General features: G+C 31.0%; 2 protein-coding genes across 3 annotated transcripts; one reads left to right on the top strand and one right to left on the bottom strand.

Annotated features, from left to right (window-relative positions):
- Positions 1-202: 202 nt before the first annotated feature.
- On the bottom strand, positions 203-6,144 carry LOC113521995 (alpha-amylase 2-like). 2 transcript variants are annotated; one of them, XM_026907707.3, is made up of 9 exons: positions 5,968-6,144; positions 5,619-5,792; positions 4,772-4,923; positions 3,766-3,946; positions 3,243-3,358; positions 2,225-2,732; positions 1,678-1,878; positions 1,021-1,182; positions 203-311 (listed from the first exon to the last, which is right to left on the bottom strand). In XM_026907707.3, exons 1-9 carry the CDS (start codon positions 5,977-5,979, stop codon positions 300-302), a joined length of 1,518 nt encoding a protein of 505 aa, XP_026763508.2. In that variant the 5' UTR covers positions 5,980-6,144; the 3' UTR covers positions 203-299. The 2 variants fall into 2 exon arrangements, with proteins under 2 accessions (XP_026763508.2, XP_026763509.2); XM_026907708.3 differs by having other exon boundaries at positions 5,977-6,143.
- Positions 6,145-8,280: 2,136 nt separating this feature from the next.
- LOC113521997 (protein twisted gastrulation-like) lies at positions 8,281-18,925 on the top strand. The gene is made up of 5 exons (XM_026907709.3): positions 8,281-8,753; positions 9,952-10,158; positions 12,095-12,230; positions 13,199-13,267; positions 15,223-18,925. Exons 1-5 carry the CDS (start codon positions 8,552-8,554, stop codon positions 15,329-15,331), a joined length of 723 nt encoding a protein of 240 aa, XP_026763510.1. The 5' UTR covers positions 8,281-8,551; the 3' UTR covers positions 15,332-18,925.
- The last annotated feature ends 1,664 nt before the right edge of the window (positions 18,926-20,589 follow it).

Below are 20,589 nucleotides of genomic sequence, written 5' to 3' on the forward strand. Positions count from 1 at the left end.
GTTTTAATGATACCGTCCATAGTTACTCGTAAATTAAGTTAATTGGGTACTCTTTTCTATGTTCGTAATGTTTCAAATTCCATCTAGGAGCAGTTAGGAAGCCACTAGAGGTACTGTCTAGTGGCACACAGATAAAATAATAGTAGATATATCTCGATCTATATTAACTATTACGGTTGCAACACCTTGAAATAAAAACACATTTATTGCTTAATATTATATTTTTGTTTACAAATCAGTACTTAAAAATCTAATATATTACAAACCCATGATGATGCCATCACAATGTTGTAAAATCTTTATAGGAGACTCTGAAACAATTTATATTATTACCAGATAGTTTTAAGCATAACAAACTTTACAAAATACTATTTCCTTATATTTGAATGGGTTTATTAAGAGAGATTTCTATAAATAAATAGCACGAAAGCATAATATTTTAGACTTCAGAGATGATAACGTAGGAGGAGAGAATGATACCATAGATATAATACTTAATTTTGTAATATCCATGGTGTTATTCATATCTATAGGTGAGGATTACCACTGTCCACCAGAGGGAGACTTTGTACAAAACTCGATTGGTACCTCTGTCCCATTCGTGTTTCAACTGTGAAGCAGTTGTGTTTGCATGGCTGTGTTTCGGTTTGAAGGGTGGGATATGGCGTGAATTGACTGGGTACAGAGGAATAACACCTGAGTCCTCAGGAATGGCAACGCGTGGGAGATATCATGGGCGAAACAGTATACTCTGTTATGTCCATGGTACCGCTCATGTCTATATGCGACGGTTACCACTTTCCATCAGGTGGGCCGTCAGCTTGTTTGCCATTCTAAGTTGTATAAAAAAAAAAAGCTGGACCGTCAGCTTATTCAATATTCTAAGAATGATAAAAAAAAATAGTTTTGGTAAGATCAATAGGTAAGAGGCATGTAGTTTAATAGTGTAATGATTAGTGTTCATACAAATTGAAGTACTACTTCAATTTCTGTACAAATATGCATCACTAATTCACTTACCTCTGGGCCAACGTGTATGGCCAGTACAATATCGTATTCGGTGGCACCTACAAAGATGTTCGCTCGGCCATCACTGCCTACCGTCACCGATTTACCCTGACACGTGTTGTTCACCTTGTCTCCTGATATCACATCACAATATGTACCAGCTGGGAGACAAGTCTGAGGATATTAGAAATTAGAAAAAAAAATCAAAATCCTTTACATCACTTCAGAGTGGTCAGTGTTTTAAAGATTTACGTCACTAACGACTTTACGTCTTCAACAAGTTTATATGAAAATCGTAATATTAGAAACCATCCGTTAGAGGTGCAATTAAGTTTTTAGTACAAGACAAATTTAACTAAATATAAAATAATGCAATTGTTCCTTTCTTTCATACACAAAACACAGACACACTATTAAAATTTTTATGAGATGTAGTGATCTCTTTTAACATGTAAAAGCTAAACATAAATGTTATTATAATTAATAGCTGAAGGAAAGGTGCGCCGCATATACATGTATATGGGAACTTATATTTTTACTGATCATCTTTTATAATCACAGACATAATGAATACTAATTGTATAACACATTCTATAATATCGATTTTTAAATTGCTACGATTAGATATGATACAATACCTGAAAAAAAATTAAAAAGTTACGAACTCACTTGTAAGTTTTGATTCAGATCCCAGTAATCATTGTTAATGGCGATGAACGCATTGCTACCGCGACAGAAAGCTATTTGGTTGCTTCCGTTATCCCACCAGTTATTAAGGCCCGTGCCAGAAGCCACATTCCTGAACGCTACCATGGCGTAAATTTGCCTCCAGCGGTGCTGGCATATCCATCCGTTGCCACAAGAACCATCCTAGGTACAAATAAATAATTATTTAATTCTAATTTTTCTAGATAAAACCTCCCAAAGCCAAATATGAGAAAGTAGTGGCCCACAGTCTTTTGGTTCAAGACTGTTTCTTATGGTAGTCTTTAGGGGAGGCCTATGTTCAGTAGTGGACAATTAACGACTGATATAACGATGATGATTATAACAAGTTATTCCCTCCACTTAAAAATAATGCACAAACATGGCACTGATATTAAAATTTTCTATAAAAATTTGCTATAATTTTTAAAAGTATCAAAAGTTTCTCTAAATCCTGATTAGAATATTATATAAAAGAATGTTCGAATTTCTGAACTTTGCTTCAACTTACTGAATTAATGGAGGGCGAGATGATATTTCCTTGTGCGTCCATCGGTGGGCCAACCTCGGAGTCGACAAACCCAAAACTACTCATAATCTGTGGCTCTCCATACGGATGAGCCAATAAGAAAGCAATCGCCGCTTTGTAAGGTCTTGGTTCTTTGTATGTAAGAATTCCACCACCACCGCCATGACCTCTTTCATTATCATGATTGTCAATAAAAATTAAAGCGTCTTCATGGGCCAAGAGACCCCATTGTGGACCCCAAGACTCCAACCACTTAAGTTGATTATTTCCCCTAAATGCATTACTAAGTTCCATGCCAACTTTGAACTCCGTAACAGCACCTATAGGAGTATATTCATCTCGGCTTACGGCTTCACCACCGTAGTCAATAACTTCTTGGTAGATGTACGGTCGAGCGTTTTCTGGGAATCCGTGATCAGTGTTCAAGTTATGAAGCCGATTGTAAATAATCCTGAGGTCTTCTGGCCACATATGTTTAGCTGCGTCGATTCTGTAAATACGCTAATGTCAAATTAAAATTCTAGACTTACACAGTATTGAAATTTAGAAAATCAATTCAGGAATATGATTCGAAGTAAGATATTCTACAAAACGGAACACTGAGCTGTTATTTCATGATAGAAACACAACAGTAAAAGCAGTACGAGACCAATCGAAGCACGCCCCTACTAGTTTTACCATCCTAGTATAAAAGAGTATTTAACTTTTTTTATGACTGATAATGGAATGGTAACCACGCCTGCGCTATCGCGATACACTGACGAGGCACCAGTGAGGGATGACAGATGAGGATGAAAAGACAGGTCAGTTAACCCATTGTGACGAATTCTACTAGAATTAACTACGACGATTTCCAGGGGAGCCGCGTGGAGGTCGACCTGATAGGGTGTATTGCTAGCAATGGGACAATTGGACCTTACTAACATTACTAACAATCCCTTTCCCCCCTATTTAACTTTATTAGTAGCTTCAATGACCAACACATAGAGGTATCTATTACCTGAAACCAGCAACACCCAAGTCTATCAATTTATTCATGAAGTCTACTATCATATTCCGGACGTGCTCGTCAGTTTGATTCAAATCCTTCAATCCGACGAGTTCACAATTTCGTACCTGTAATACATAATATGTAAAAATGTATACTTATTATTAATAATAACGAATATATTTATAAGTGGATTTGTCACCTATTGACATTAAAGGCATCATGCACCATTGACAGAATGCCATGTAATACCCGTGATATAATAATAACCTAATATACTGATCATGCCGTTGTTGATAATATGGTTATATAAAATTTATACTCAAGTAGGAAAATTTAAATTTTCCCAGTCAACAAGAAATTAATAATCAGTAACGTTGGATATTGTTATTTTCATCTTTGAGCTAAATGCCTTGATTTTCATTATTGCGTCGCATTTTTACTACATGGTATCAAATTTTTACTATATACTATATAATTTTACTTGGCATGTACGTGTACTAATTAAAAGTATATAAATGTTCACAATGTTTACCCTAAATGCGTTATTCACGTAGTCCATACCATCGATGACGCAATGCGGCCAGTTGAAGTGATCCCGTGTGTATGGAACCCCTGGATAGTACCACTCTCCGAACACTGCTGTGCTGCCTGCGGTACCCACATTCTCAGGAGGCTCGCCAGTCATATGGTTTATTACCGCATCCACGTATATCCTGCAATAATAGCCTCTTTTTAAGCGACTTCTAAAAGTAGGTTCTCGATTTTATCTGTATTTTTAAAACTTTTTTAGGAGGTAAGGTGTAATTAGAAGAATTGGTGCTATTGGTTTCCACAAAGACTTCTCCATACTTGAACGGATCTTTTTTCTTTCTTTCTAATTATTCATCATCATCATCTCAGTCGTTATTCGTCCACTGTTGAATATACACCTCCCCCATAGACTGCCATGAATGGTCCTGAGCCACCTGCACTGCATTTAATTATTCGTTATTAATAATTGTTGCAATGAGATAACAATTTGGTAAGACCAGGTGAATATAATATTCTACAGATATTTATTCGGATTACTTTAAAGTAATTTAATATGATGAAGTATGACATTCTCGTTTGTCCTATATTGAAGCATCCATTCAGAAAGCAACCCCAATTTACGTACATACAAGTACATTCGTGAAGAATAAACGAGCAAGACACACGCACAATAGTCGTTTGTCACATATCTACTCATAAAAATGTGGTCGAGCCATAATAAACTTTAGCTCTTTGACAACAAAATACCGTCTAGTTAGGTATAATTAATTTAAATATCGCCGTGTGGTCCCAGTATACAATAGGCCACCCCTTCCTTCTCGTGGGTGTTATATGAGGCGACTAAGGAAGTGCGAGGGATAAGCAGCAGTGTCCCTTTTAAAACATCGCCAAAGCCTAGTTGCGGTTGCCATGCGTGGCAACTACTGACAAACCTCCCCAAGGGGGAAGCTTATGTTCAGCAGTGGCACAATTAAAGGCTGATATGATGATGATAAAGATATAATTACCTAACTCCAGCAGCGTTACACCGTCGCAACATGTCAGCGAACTGGTGTTCATTTCCTGATCGTGTCACCAGCTTATACGACATGGGTTGGTAGCGTTCCCACCACGGACGGTTATACGTCCATAGTACTACGTTTTCATTCGGTGGTGAAATCTATCCAAAAACATGTACTAACTCAAAAGCTATAGAAGTATATAAAAACAATAAAAGTCGTACATTTTTATATGTGTGTATAGATCCTGCTTTGAAATTTTGAATCATCGAATGTAAATACAGCTTCAAATAAGAAATACCGTAATAGATTATCGGTAAGTCGAATTTTCAGAAACGAACTTTTCTAAATTACCTCCGGTCAAGGTATTTTAGACATAAACTTAGTATAACGTACCTCGTACTGATTTTAGAAGTGGCCATAAACGTATTGTATCGTATTGTAAAATCTTTATTGTACATATTTTACATTGGACACATTAACAATTGAACGTTTGTTGTCTCATCGTATTTCAGATTGAGCACTAGGTATGCCTAATTGAAATAAATAAATAAATAACTTTATAAATATTAGAAATAGGTAATATTTTGTATTAACAGAATTTTCAAAATAACATTTTGATTTTTTAAAAATTATCATCATTTATTTCGTGCTCTGGAGGGCACGTATACCGATTGTCAGGTAAGTGGCTTCGTGTACAATGTAGACAACTTAGACACTTGTTACACAAAATAATCCTACTCACATCAGCTAGCGTATACCGTTAGTGCAATTGGGGTTACCATTCCATTATCATCCATTAAAAAAACCCCTAACCACATGAGTTACAAGTACCTATATGTAATTATAAGCTAACCTGTATACCGCCATATCCCCTAGGGCCCAGGAAGCGCTCGCACTCATCCGCGATGTCATCCCATTTCCACTCGAAGAGATGCACGTTGACTGACCGCCCGTTTTCATAGTGTGGATTCTTATAAGCTGACACCACGGTCAACACGGCTGTCAAGGAAACAAAGATCGTTGCCTCCTAAAAAATAAATTATGTAGTACTTACCTAATATTTTATTTGTTATGAACATTATAGGTATATAATAAGGAATAGTCGTTCTTTTTTTTTTTAAATGTTTGTTGTAATACAAATATAAAACAACGTCTAATTTATTTTTAATATTTTTTTTTCCATATGAAAATTAGGTATGTACCGTGCTAACCATGGTGGTAACCAAAATAATCAGCCACTTAATGGGTTGTACTAATTAATTATGTCTTAATCATTAATATTAACATATAACTGAAACACAAATCTGATTACAAAACCCCACTTATGGAATCTATGTAATATGATATTTGTATTGTTATTGTAGGTACGTACTATCACGTAGATACCAACTAATAATCAGTATTTAGATATAGATACATAAAAAACCAATGGTGGTGGGGAATTGTACGTTGACCACTTAGCAACTGTTCAATGTACCTTTACAAATAAATCCATTTATTGAGTACATTTTATTTATTTATTAAACATTGATAAATTTTTACTGACTACTTTAAATACTTATTCATACTTCAGATTCTTAATTTATTGACCAATAAAACATGAAATAAAAACGCGAGTTTAATCCTTTTTTTATACAACTTAGAATGGCAAACAAGCTGACGGCCCACCTGATGGAAAGTGGAAACCGTCGCCTATAGACATGAGCAATACCATGGACATAACAGAGTATACTGTTTCGCCCATGATACCCCCCATGCGTTGCCATTCCTAAGGACTCAGATGTTATTCCTCTGTACCCAGTAAATTCACGCTATATCCCACCCTTCAAACCGAAACACAGCCATGCAAACACAACTGCTTCACGGTTGAAACACGAATGGGACAGACGTACCCAAACAATCGATTTTTGTACAAAGTCTCCCTCTGGTAATCCTAATGGCATTCTCTACAGGCCAAGCATTGGAATATACCTACAAACCACAGTATGGTGTCAAAAGTTACGAACACAGTTTAAATCAGAAAGAAACACAATGTAGACCGCAAGTCAACTATATAGGAGGAATCACAAATAGAAGAGTTTTTTTAAAAAGTACGAATGTAATTGTCAGGCGCTGCTCTCCAACAGCCTATTTATTGGTTAATTTGAATGGTATCTATCGGTATACGCTGGCGGGGCACCTGTAACTGACGATAGGTTAGGTAGATAGGGATTGGTTGATTATAGATAACAAAGTACTTCATCAGGTATTAAAAGGAATAATTTCCAAGGAAGAGACCGTGTGAAGGTTGTCCTGGTATAGAGCAATATACTCTATATTGCTAGTAATGAGACTGTCGGACCCTATTACAAACAATTTCGTTTCCATATTTAAATTCACAATTGAAACTTAACAGATGGAAATTTTTGATCAACTAATCCCTCTCTCTTCGGTAGTCTTAGACGAAAAAAATCAGTGTCGAGCTAACTAAAATGAAGAAAACTTAGATCAATAATGTAAGTCATCACTTCGCTAACCGATCTAAGTGTTTACCCTATTACAAAAACAAATATCTATTATAATCAATTGGATAGGAGTTAACGGAAGGGAAATTTTGCAATCTATTGATAATGTAGTATTTCCAAATTCAAGGTTACACAAGGGTTACGCCTTTAAAATATTGTTACCTATACATATAAAAGAGGATGCTAATTAACTGACTGAAATATCAATGCAAACACGTTCTTTAGCGTAAGTAAAAGATTTTTCTTATTTTTACTATTGAAGGATCCCATGATTAATCACGATCTCACCTGATCGAAAGTATTAATTTACTCTAAAATAAAGCTCGCAGACTCACAATTAGCCTATTCCCATTTGACTTAAATTAGTCTAGATTATATGTAATAGGATAGGAAAAATATAAACATATAAATATTTTATACTATATATTGACTGTGTACAATAATTACTACGAATTCTCTTTTGTCACTTGATCTCATATAGCGCTATTTGTAAAGTGATTTAATGTTTGTAACAATTGGAAAGTAATTATACCATGTAATTATTTTTATTTATTGGCAGCGCTTGCTGTTATAGAGAATTAGTCATACTTTATCAATTGCATAATTTAATTGATAAAATTTTATTTCAAATCAAACGATTAATCGAGTAAAAATCAATATAAATTTGATATCCAATCATTATTTTTTTGGCAACACTGTCATAGGCTAAAGTAATATTTTACAATCTTCCTTCCAGGTATGTATCACTATGAAAAAAATAATTCTCTATTTTGTGTAACCAGTGAAATAAGTTTGCAATTTTTTTACTTTAAAATAATTAGATACTTTACAAGATTTATGAACGTAGATTTTCAAACAGATGTATATTAGAGATGAAATATTGTAAAATACGGTATTATGAATATTTATTTATTGTTTTGATACTTCTAAATGATTGCATAGATTTATTTTCTAGAGTCAACAATATAACGATAGTGTCGAGTCCTAAATAACGTAGTGATTGATTTGATTAGTTATTTTTGCGTTCTTTACCTCCTCAACTGACAAGCTTCAGTAAACATTTTGTTTTATTCTGTTTTATACTTCGTTTCCAATTTACTACGTAATATATGGTTTTTATTCTGTTTTATATATTCCACCGGAAATGTTTTATTACTAATTATCAACAAAGTACTACTTCTAAAACTTTCTTATAATTATTACCAAATTGTAAAATTTCTATATTTCTCGTATCAATCTGTATATTTTAGAGTTTACGAGTTTGTAATAATTTGAGATTAGAATGGCTTCTAAATTTTATTTGATTTATGCATTTTTATGTGTTATACCTGTTATTTACGCGTGCAACGAAGCAATATGTGCTAGTGTAGTGTCCAAATGTATGTTAACACAATCATGTAAATGTGATTTAAAAGATTGCTCTTGTTGCAAGGACTGCTTTAACTGCCTCAGTTACTTGTATGATGAATGTTGCAGCTGTGTGGGTAAGTTTCATTCTAATATTTATTATTAAAAATAATATTTTTTAAATTTACAAAAATCAATCATTTCACATTTTTATACCCATATTTTGTGTACTTATTTATTTTGTACTTAGTTTATTAATTGTCTTTATATTTATTACTAGCTGTTCTTCATGACATTGCATAAATCAATATATAAAGTACCTTATCTGTTAGGGATAACCTACCTGTGTACCAAATTTTATTCAATCAGTTCAGTTGTTTAAGCATGATTAAATTACAAGGTTACATTATTATAAACTTTCATATTTATAATATAAGTAGAATTTTGGCTTTTTTTAATAGGTAAAAATGATATGGTATCCTCACCTGTGCTATCGATATACGCTGGTAGGGCACCAGTGAGTGTTGATAGGTGAAGATAAAAGTAGATCAGCCCATTATGTCCATTATGATTACATCCACAAGAATTAAACATGATGGTTTCTAGTAGAAACCATGTAAAGATCAATCTGTATATATTTGTATACTTTGTTTATAATTTGCATATTATTAATAGTTACTTTATATGTATGTTAGTAGGTATATAAATTGTTATTTGTTTTACCACATACAATAATAATAGATTTCTTATTGTGTACAAAAGAGATTTATATAAGGACTTTTTATATAGAATATATAAAAGGCAGCCTTATCGCTAAAAGCAATCTCTTATAGACAAACTGGTATAAATAGTAAATAGGTACAGAAAGGTGGATAGTACAAGTTAGACACAGTAAATATAAAAAAAATATTATTCTAAATATCATGTATATAAAAATAAGACTAAATTACATAAACATATATATATATATATATGTTTATGTAATATACTCAACAAATATCAAGGCAAATTGGAGAGATAAGGACTTAATGAGATTTTACCTGCCTCTTAAATTAGGGGTAAGAAGTTCCAGAGATGGAATATATTTATATATATACTTTTTATAAGACTAATACTTGGGTTCCTTTGTCCTAAGTGTTTTGTTATTTTGTGTAGTTTCTGTGCTTGCATTACTGTATTTTGGTCTGAAAGATGGAATAGAGCAATTAAATAACAGGGTATGGAGGTATAACAGGATATTCCTCAGGAACGTTTAGATAATCAACAAATGTCTTTAACTATCAAATTATAAATTTTGTTTGTATATACATATATATATATTTTTATTTGCTACAGACATGTGTCCAAAACCAAATGATACACACACCGAGCTATCCAAATCGTCCTATGTGGAGGAACTGGTTGATGGTGTGCCTGGACTCTTCTCAGCTTTGACAAGTGAAGCCGATCCTCGGGAAAGGTGGTTATCCATAACTTACCCTGTGGACTTTGACCTGTCAAAGTTCAGGCCTGCTTCTGAAAAACAAGTGGTGTATCATTTGCGTAAGTAATTTTATTGTATTTTTCTTGTATTTTTCATAACTTCGAAAAGAGAGAAGCTTCTCAATTTTGTTTAATTTTTTAGTGTTTATCTTATGCATTATCAATTGCAATTTTTTTTTATAAAAAGAATTTACTCCTTTAACAAAATGTATAATTTACGTAGATATTGTTTTGTAAAAAAGTTTCTGTCAGCAATAATAAATTTCCACTAATTTATAAACCAGTAACTAATTTATATCAAACTTTTCTAGAAATTGCTTCTGTTCATCTGAAATGAAAATGGAGGATTTTTTTCCAATTCAAACATTAGTATATTTTTTATATGTTATACAATACAAGTATTTTTTGAACCCTGAATTCAGTTTTGAAGACTATAGGATCAAAATGAGCAAATTGATATTTACAAAATATGTTTAAATTGTGTTAAGTATATTAAATTACTGTCTGCCTATTCAACAAGAAGCTTGGCGTGAAGTTAGGTTAAATTACTGTTAAATTATATAATTTCTCTTCACAAGCGATAAATTGCAAATTAAGTAATAAATTTAACAAAATATCAAAAGTGACTCAGTGAAATAGTTGCAGTCAAACAATATAGTTCTGTGTAAAAATATAACAGTTGATAATGCAAACTAATTTCTCAGTACTGATAAGTTATAGATAAACTCAACAGCTGCACTGTTACATCTATTATGCCCTAACAAATACGAAAGCTCACATCATTGGCAGAAAAAGAAAAAATCAGTGATTGAATATAGGCACCACAGAGTAGAGTGAGTCATTCTTTGAGAATTTATTACCTGCTCTGGGATGGGTTTAACAATACGTTATAATCTTGTTCCTGTTCTAATTTTAGAGTTGCAATTTTATAAATATTATTAAAATGCTATGAGAGAGACTACTATATTAATATAGAAAATATGAAAGTGAATTTGTCTCTTGCTTCTTATTGTGTACACAATTCAAGCTATTTTAATTTAGTATACATCATATTGTGTGCATATTTTTTTCTTACAGCTCATATCCTGGTCACGCACTAATAGATATATAACAATAGATTGTCCCAAAATATATCCAATAAAGATGTATAATAAGCTAAATCATATTTACTTGTATTATTATTTCACTTCTTGATCTCTTATTTAAGACCATATTTCTCAGGAGTACCACTCTCTTTCTCAGGCACATTCTAACCTGTAGTATTGTTTATGCCTAAAAGCTATGAAAGATTTTATTATATATCAATGACATTATAGTGGCGTGATTTTATCAATTGTAAAAAACATTAGCAACTGTATGTTGAAGCTTATTAGATCTTTAAAATCAATGATTATGAAAGCCCCCAAACAGATCGACCGTGATTTTCCATTCCGACTATAAGTAGTCATTATCAATAGAATTTAATGAAAAGCTAACCAAAATTTGTAGAGATTGTCACAGAAACAGTCTCTAAATGAAATTAGTATGAAATGGAAACATTCAATCCTTAGATTTATATAAATAGAGCCTCAAAAACGGGTAAATTTTTATTAGCTAATTGTCAATTAGCTGACATGTTTTATTTATCAGTATTCTATATTTTTACGCTTAAAAAGTATCCTGACATATTATTTAATAAATAAAATGAGTGTTTAGGTAATAAAAAGATACAGAATTTATAAGACAAAGTAAATATAGAAGTTATAAAGGAATCCTCATAACTATTTATCACGCAAAATTGTATGAAAAAGTTGACCCGTTTTACTCGAAGTATTTCTGTAGAGACACTCTTTTTATATAATCTAAGATTCAATAATTTAATCTATCTTTGATTTGTACTACTATTGGATATCAGACCATGTTATCTTCGGTTGAATATTCGTTTGTTTATGTTTTAAGTTCTAGAACAAACTATGATATAATTACGTGATGTTTAATAAATAAACAATCATTGCAGAGAGTATTGAACAAGAGCCGGAGCCAATCAGCCGCGACATCATCACACTGAACTGCACTGTCGCGTATCTCTCGCAGTGCATGTCCAGTGACAAATGCCGCGCCTCATGTCGCTCTATGGGCGCCAATAGTTTACGGTATATGTACAAATATTATTGATATTTATTATTAGTATCTATCCAATATCTATATATATATATGTAATGTGAAGTTAATGAACTCACTATGTTTTTGTTGTTTCCGACAATTGTTTTGACTTCAACCAGACGTGACTTCAGGGGGCGTTTAGCGCCTTGCGTCACAGCGTCTCACCTCGTCTTAGACATCGAATAAAAAATGAACATAAGTTTTAAAAATAGTGTCTATCCAATTCTTATTTATTATTATTTTTTTATATTAAATAAATCTTATTTATAATCATACACAAACAATATAAACGCGAAAGTTTTTGAGGATGTAAGAATGATTGTTTGTTACTCTTGCATGCAAAAACTACTGAACGGATTTAAATGAAATTTAACACATAGTTTAGTATATAGGTTATATTCTAACTTAACATATAGAATAATGTACTGTTTAACACAAGCAAAGCCGCGGAATTGCAGTATTCCTAGTTTTTAATAAGTTTGTTTGTTACCTTTTGGTGCCTTAACAGCTCTATTAATGAAATTATAATTACATTTATTATATAAGTACTATTTGAGATAGAGAAGGACATATGTTATTAGTTATTCCGATCGATCAGCGTATCTTAATCACGTGGGCGATGTTGCAGGTAAAGGCTACTAACATAATAAATGTGAAGGTGAATTTATTACCTCTTAGCACCTAAAGGGCTTTTCGTTTTGTTGTCTTTGAAAAAGCCTTTTTAATTTGAATTGCTCATTAGATGGAAATTTAAAAAAAATAAGGTTATCTCTGTCCCATTGATGTATTTAAGATTATTCTCCAGGGCGAGGCCTATCCTCTTAAATAAGGCAAGGTACATATATACGCTTAAACATATTTGCAAAGCTTCGCTCGCATCTCTCATCTGAGAGTGGGCACCGTACAATTCCGGGGTGGGTATAGCCTGTAGCCTAATGTTATATTTGAATAATTTCAGATGGTTCCATGATGGATGCTGCGAGTGTGTTGGCGAGAAGTGTTTATATTATGGCATTAACGAAAGCAGGTAAATAAATATATTTCATTATCTAAATAATTATTTTAATCGTATTATTATTATTTATTTATATTTCTACCGCCACGCTTGCATGTACAATGTTGTCTTTCGGTTTTTTCTTGTTCATATGTATAGAAGATTGTTACTACTTTCCATTGATTTAGCTGTTAGTTATTTACCGTTCCATGTTGTAGAAAAACATAAATATATACGTAATTATAATATAAATTATGAATAAATATATAATTAATTATCTTTTACGCGGATGAAATGACGTCAGTGTATATTTATTTATTTAAATTGTGATACAAAGGTAACAATGGATGGTAAAACAAGATAAGTCCTCTATGATCAACCCCATATAATTACATTATTTGTTGTTTTACACACAATTAAATGTTTATAATTATATATATGTAATATTATTTATAATATATATATATATATATATATATATATATATATATATATATATATATATATATATATATATATATATATATATATATATATATATATATATAAAATTTGTTGTGTGTTAATAAGTAGAAAATAATTCAATCTGGTAAACTTGCCAGTAATAGTATAATACTAAGTATAATTTGGACCATAATTGTGACAATCTTATTTGAAGAGTAAAAGTTGTTTTAACATACACGTTACCGTAATAGAAACATTAAATATCGATCTCAAAATATCTTGTTTATCAGTTAGCCGGTACTGCGTAAGTGAACATCTGCTTCGTCTTAAATGTACTACAAACATTACCTATATATATAACTGTGTATATATATATACGCGTATGTTTTGCACGTACACTATTTATTGATTGAATGTTTTCTATCGATTTATCATCTAAAAAAGTCGGAAGATTGAATCAAGCTGTTGCAAAAATTATATGACAATTTAAATTTCTCATTCGACTATCTAAAGATAATTAACACTGTTAATTAACTAAATTGGAAAGAATCTCAGAAATAATTATAAGATCGTCCCCTAATACGTTGGATGTAAAAGTTTGATAAAAAAAATGTGGACGTATGAAACTGTTCACAAAATGGTTCTGACGTATCTCAATATAAGCGTTAACATATTTTAAGCTATAGTAATATGTTTTAAATATTACGTGATATTATAAGGGTGTTCACGTAAGGAAGATTTTACCACTGATATATACTATATTAGTCCACATTAAAAGAATTTTAATGTAATCGTATAATATTGCATGCGATTACAAACAGGTATAGGCACCTGCGAGACGGCCTCTACAGTCAGCAGTGGTCATTAGCATAAATATTATTAATATAATATTAAGTGTTCACTGATCACATATCAAATAACTTGCACGTGTTATAACAATGCAAATCATATTATAATTACCATTTATTACGGATATTAATAACATTACCGTCTTAACATTCCTATTTTAACTATTAGTTTTTTTTTTTAATGATAAATTCTCAATTACAGGAAAAGTGGATTTTCTGTAATTAAAAATTTATCGCAATAAACAAAACATTTCATAACAATTTATGAAGTCTTTGACATTGGTTATGAATAAGGAAGACTTGATTTTTTCAATATTCCATACTTCTAAGTTTATTATTTTTTATTTTGTTTGAAAATATGTTACATAATTAAGTCATAAAGTCGTTCAATGCGCCGCATCGCGGTTTTGTATTTTAGATACTGGCATTGACTTAATTATTGCTTCTATATAAATTCTCTAAAATGCTTTTTGTGATTATCATTGTATCTAATTATTTATACTTTGTAAAAATTTTTCCACATTCTTCTTGGCTGATATTATTGCATTCCGAATTGTACAGTAGAATAACGGAGAAATATAAATGACTATTCAGAAATGGTTAAAGTTTAATTTACTTGAATAAATATAATTTCTGTTATTATAAAAAAAATATATCGTATCACATGTTTCATATGTTTGTTTCTATTGCTTTCAGGTGTCTGGCGTGTCCTAACGGCAAGGGGTCGCCAAGTCTCATCTTGGACGACGACCTCAGCTACGACGACCTTGATTACGGCGAGGAAGTAGACACCCAATCTGTCTAACATTCCCTATTGTAATATCTAATTTTTTTCTTCTCAATGAAATCGTTAACGCTTTAATATACATAAACATAAGCATATGGTCACTCAGCTGTTTAGATACCACCGTTATTCACACTACGAATCGTTATGAATGCTAATCGTTTTCATGAACTTTGACCTTTTTTACACGCATGTAAAATTATGGATACTTCCGCCTTGTCCAGCAAGATAAGTCGTTTTTACTTTTTATATTAAAGGGAAATATAATACGTAATTTTTAAACACTATTTCCTTTAGAAATTCCATTAAATTATAAATTAATTTACTCGTAGAACATTAGATCTGGATCAAGAAAGTTATGATTACACTCATATGTTGTAGCATGATGCAAGTGACAGCTTACAGTTTCTACAGTAAAGAAACTGTATTGAGTAAGATTTTTGTAGTAAAGGTCAATGTAATAATCATAACTGATATTTCAAATCAATTGAGTCGAATATAGTGAATATATATTAATTGTGTTATTAATTATAACTACTTGATTGAGCTGTTCTTTGATATCGATAGGAACTAAGCCGGACATGTATTTGTAAACTTAGACTTGGCTTACAAGATGACAGCTTTACATACCCTCCATGTAACAATCGTTTTTAAATTAACTACTTAAATGTTTTTTTTTTAATGGTTGCCATAGAGTATAGTAATAGTAGGATCAAACCAACAGCAATTATACCTTTTATAATAGTACTTCCTCTAATAGTACTCATGAAATTGGACAATAAACAACGATGGCATTTTCATTGTGAATGTAAAATCGTGTATCTTTTTTTTTATTTTTAATCATTAAAATATTTCTTTGCAATTAAGCAGAATTTGTTTCAAAAACTATCATTCATAATGAAATAATATAACTATAATTAAATAACCATATAAATTTGTTTATAACTATTGTAATAATAAGTTAATATTAGATGTAACATCACAAAATGATCTGCCATATTTTTTAAAACAATATCATGAGCCGTGCATTTTAAGAGAAAAATATTTACACAAATTGCTGAATACTTTTAAATATAATATTAATATATTCTACTTTTATACATATAAATTAGTGTTAAAGCTAACATAAGTCTTCCATCTATTTAATCTAACGACTACAAGTTTAGAGAATGACATCAGAATCTATTATTTTTTTTACAAGTAATAGATGCTGCAAACTGTATTATTAAAAATTGCCTTATTTGTCTAGAGTTAATTAATAATATAATTATAAGTATAATGGTTAATTCTGAGGTGTTATTCCCTACATTTATCTCTCAAACTAAAATTTTAATTTTGGTATCACGGATCATCAACAACCAGATATAAAACAATTATAACTGGATACTGTTGCAAATATAGTGTATTACCATAACAATTTCAACATAAGAATAATTTTTAATCAAGTAATTTAAGTATAAGCAATTTTTAAATTATATTTCTTTTTTTATAATTCTACCATCCATTCAGGATACCATTTCAGCTAAGAAGAATGGGCAAGAAACTAAACTGTAGCTTTTTTCAAATCTATCAATATCAAGGTCAATAGAGACGAAGAATTCTTTGAAATATTATTAATGTAATATCAAATGAAATTTTAGTTTTAGAAATAGGTAATGTAGACATTTGAATTCAGAATTGATGCTTTAGTTGTAATTTTGTAACATGGTAAGGGAAACTTAATTTAATAGGAGGTATTTAGCAATTTTAACAATTATTATGCTTAAGTTTTTTTTATACAATTTTTGAAATTATATTTATCTACTTATTTTTAACCAATATAATCGTAACATAGACTTTGTTGTACAATTAAGAATCATTCAGTATTTTAATTTATATTTCTAATATCATGAATAGTTTTCAATTTATAATAATGTGAAGCAATGACATTATATGTGTTGGGTAAAACCTGTGGCGGCTGTAAATTTCCTTAGAAACTATAGTCGTAAAATTATCTGTTTGATCAAGAGAAAGACCACATACTATGTTACGAATAATTATATATCAAAGAAATTGTATTTAAAAGAATGTCAGAAATACAGAATTGGCTGCCCGATCTGCTTATAGCAAGTCGAAGAATGCAGGTGTCTCAAAATACTTTCTTGTGGTAGTCAAAAAGTGTATAATGAATTGTTTAATTATTTTTTCAATACTCAATAACAAAATTTCCTTTAAACTTATTATTGGTATCCGTCCCTTTCATACCTACTAAGTCGGTATTAAATTATTGAGATTACATCTCTTGTATTGTAATATTAGATAGATATATTTAATATTAAAATTTAACGTATTATTAGATAGAAATAGTTAAACATAAGTTATTGTTCTTGCTGAACACTAGATAAGAGTAAATACGCCGCGCATATTGCGGCAAGGTAGGAAATAATCCAGTCTCAAAGTGCCAAATGTTCGAACAAAAGTATTGCCAGTTTTGGTGGCTTCTAATGACATTGCAAAAATGAATTATTATGACCCATTCTCATTAAAGCTCTTCTCTCATTATGTGATAATTAAAAAAAAAATTGTGTTAAAATATATTAAAAAAAAACAAAGTCTGCACTAAAAAAAATTCGACATTGTCGCGTAGAAACAACGTGTATATTTTTATTTATTTATTTTTGATAATCAAACGTTACATAAATCTTATATATAAAAATCTCGTGTCATGTTGTGGTCGAACTCCTCTGAAACAGCTCGACCGATTTTTATGAAATTATCAGGTATGAGAATAGGTCGTAAAGTATATTTCATATCACCTAATGATTACAGTATCCTTATCCAGAAAAAATAATTTATATGGCAGGAAAATGTTTGCCTGATCAGCTAGTAACATATAAGTAGTTTAGACATATTGAAGCCATTAATAAGTTGCAGATAAGTTTATATCTAGATGATCTAAATCTAGATCCATGAACACTTCAAATACATAATATAAATATAAAATTGCTGTATATTCATATATTTGTGTATTCATTACGATCACATACTGATTTAGTGTTGGGGGAAACATCAGGTGGTTATGAGTCAAATCAGCTCCACTATACACTGGCTTACTGTGTAGAAATTTTATTCAGCTTCTTAAGTTTTAATGTCTTATGCCACAGTAAATAAATAAGTAAATAATAATGTAACCATTTTATACATAACAGTAATAATGTGATACCACAAAACCCGCACGATATCTTTAACATATACAATGTATTAGATTATATTAGCAGAAATTAGAAATACAGTTTGTTGATATGAATGATAAAAAATGACGGTTTAAAAGTATTTGTACAAGTTTTATTTTAAGACTTGCTAGCACGATATTAGCATTCCTATTTAAGGGCCTCTTAACGTGAATTGACTTCCTCACTTGAGATAACTTTGGAGAACGTCTCAAAATATATTTAATTGTTTGTCAATATTAGTCACCAATGCGATTTTAAGGTATCGTGTTGAAACAAGCGGAATCTCAATTTTGATATTGCCATAACATTATTATACAACTTATGAATATAGTGCCTTATTTATGATATAAATTTTTCAATAACTTTTAGCTTTATAAAAGGAAATATATGTTTTTTTACTCTATGGATTGTTTTATTTTTATACCTTGTTTTCGTAGATTTTAATAATTAGCAACTAATTTCGGTTTAATTTACTGCATTCGTTTATTGTGTTCTTAGAGTTTATCGCGTGAAATATGACTGATAACTTTTATAACTCAGTCCAGATAAGATCTTATGTTAAGAATATGATTGCAAAATGCTGGCCCTGAGGTGAGAAATGATGTACTCAGAATTTATATACCACAGAGGACAAATCTCCCAAATTTATGAGCATTTTATATTTTATTTTGGTCAAAAAAAGATCTATAATTGTAGTATCTCGTTTGCACCACCTTATTCCACTTACAACTTACCTATTTTTTAAAAAACGGTTAATAAGATCCTGATATTTTAATTCTTTTTTTTAATATGCTTATTCTAAATTTATTACCTCGATTGAGTAATTTCTGCTTTTTAAGCAATCTTGATTTTTCCAAAATATGAATGCAATATTATATTTTTATAATATTTTGATATTTGTTATAACAAACGGCATGCAAAAACTATTGGCTTCTTTCTTGAGCAGCACGTGAGTACGTCACACTATGTTTATGTTTCCTAGAAAGTATGAAAACATAAAATGTGTTATTTTCACCAACTGCAGTTATAAATCATTATTTTTGATTATAAATAGGTACTTACGTCCCATTCCCATTTATCGTTTTTATTAACACGATATTTATTAGCAATTTAAATCTGTATTTAAATATTAAGTGTATTTGGGTTCATTGTAATCACTGGCATCAGGGCCAAAGGCGGGCATTCATTACAATATTTAAATACCATCGGGAAAGGACATTCTACTTTTTTATTTCTCTTGTAGTTTTTATAAGGGACTTTGAATATAAATAACATGGAACTAAGCAGTACCAATTCCAGTTCCCGTAACTAAATTGGGAATTTGAAATCATTGAGAAAATACAAATAATTCAGCCAAACACATGTATCTTTGTACAGAATTTTTTTTTATACAACTTACAATGACAAACGAGCTGACGGCCCACCTGATGGAAAGTGGTAACCGTCGCCTATAGACATGAGCAGTACCATGGACATAACAGAGTATACTGTTTCGCCCATAATACTCCCCATGCGTTGCCATTCCTGAGGACTCAGGTGTTATTCCTCTGTACCCAGTAAATTCACGCCATATCCCACCCTTCAAACCAATATAAATAGGTACCTATGTCTACAGTATAAACATCAATTAAATCAGGGTATATTACTAGCTATGGAACTGGTAGTCAACATTACTAACAATTCCCCGTCGCACCACCATGGCTGTCAAATAAAATGTCTACTTCACATAATATAGACTAAACACATGTTTAGGGCATGGAGTTATTATTATCTCATATGTATTAGGTAATAAAATTAAATATTATCTAAATAATTCAGAAACCTATTAATAGATTATGCAAAGAACCTTCGGTGTATGAACATAAGAATAAATATCTACCTACACTTTACACTTACTCGATTTTTTTTTTAATTGACGTCAAAAAGAAGAAGGTTATCATTACAGTTGCGTATATTTTTTGCGTTTGTATTACGTGATATTTGTGAATAGATTTTGATGATACCAAAAGAAGTGAAAAAAAGTCACATAATGCATAGGTAGCGCTGTTGCGACTCGTGTTTCTGTTG

This window comes from Galleria mellonella, unplaced genomic scaffold (genome assembly GCF_026898425.1).
Source record: "Galleria mellonella isolate WM207_F2 unplaced genomic scaffold, CSIRO_AGI_GalMel_v1 utg63, whole genome shotgun sequence".
In the NCBI taxonomy this organism is placed as follows: Eukaryota; Metazoa; Arthropoda; class Insecta; order Lepidoptera; family Pyralidae; genus Galleria; species Galleria mellonella.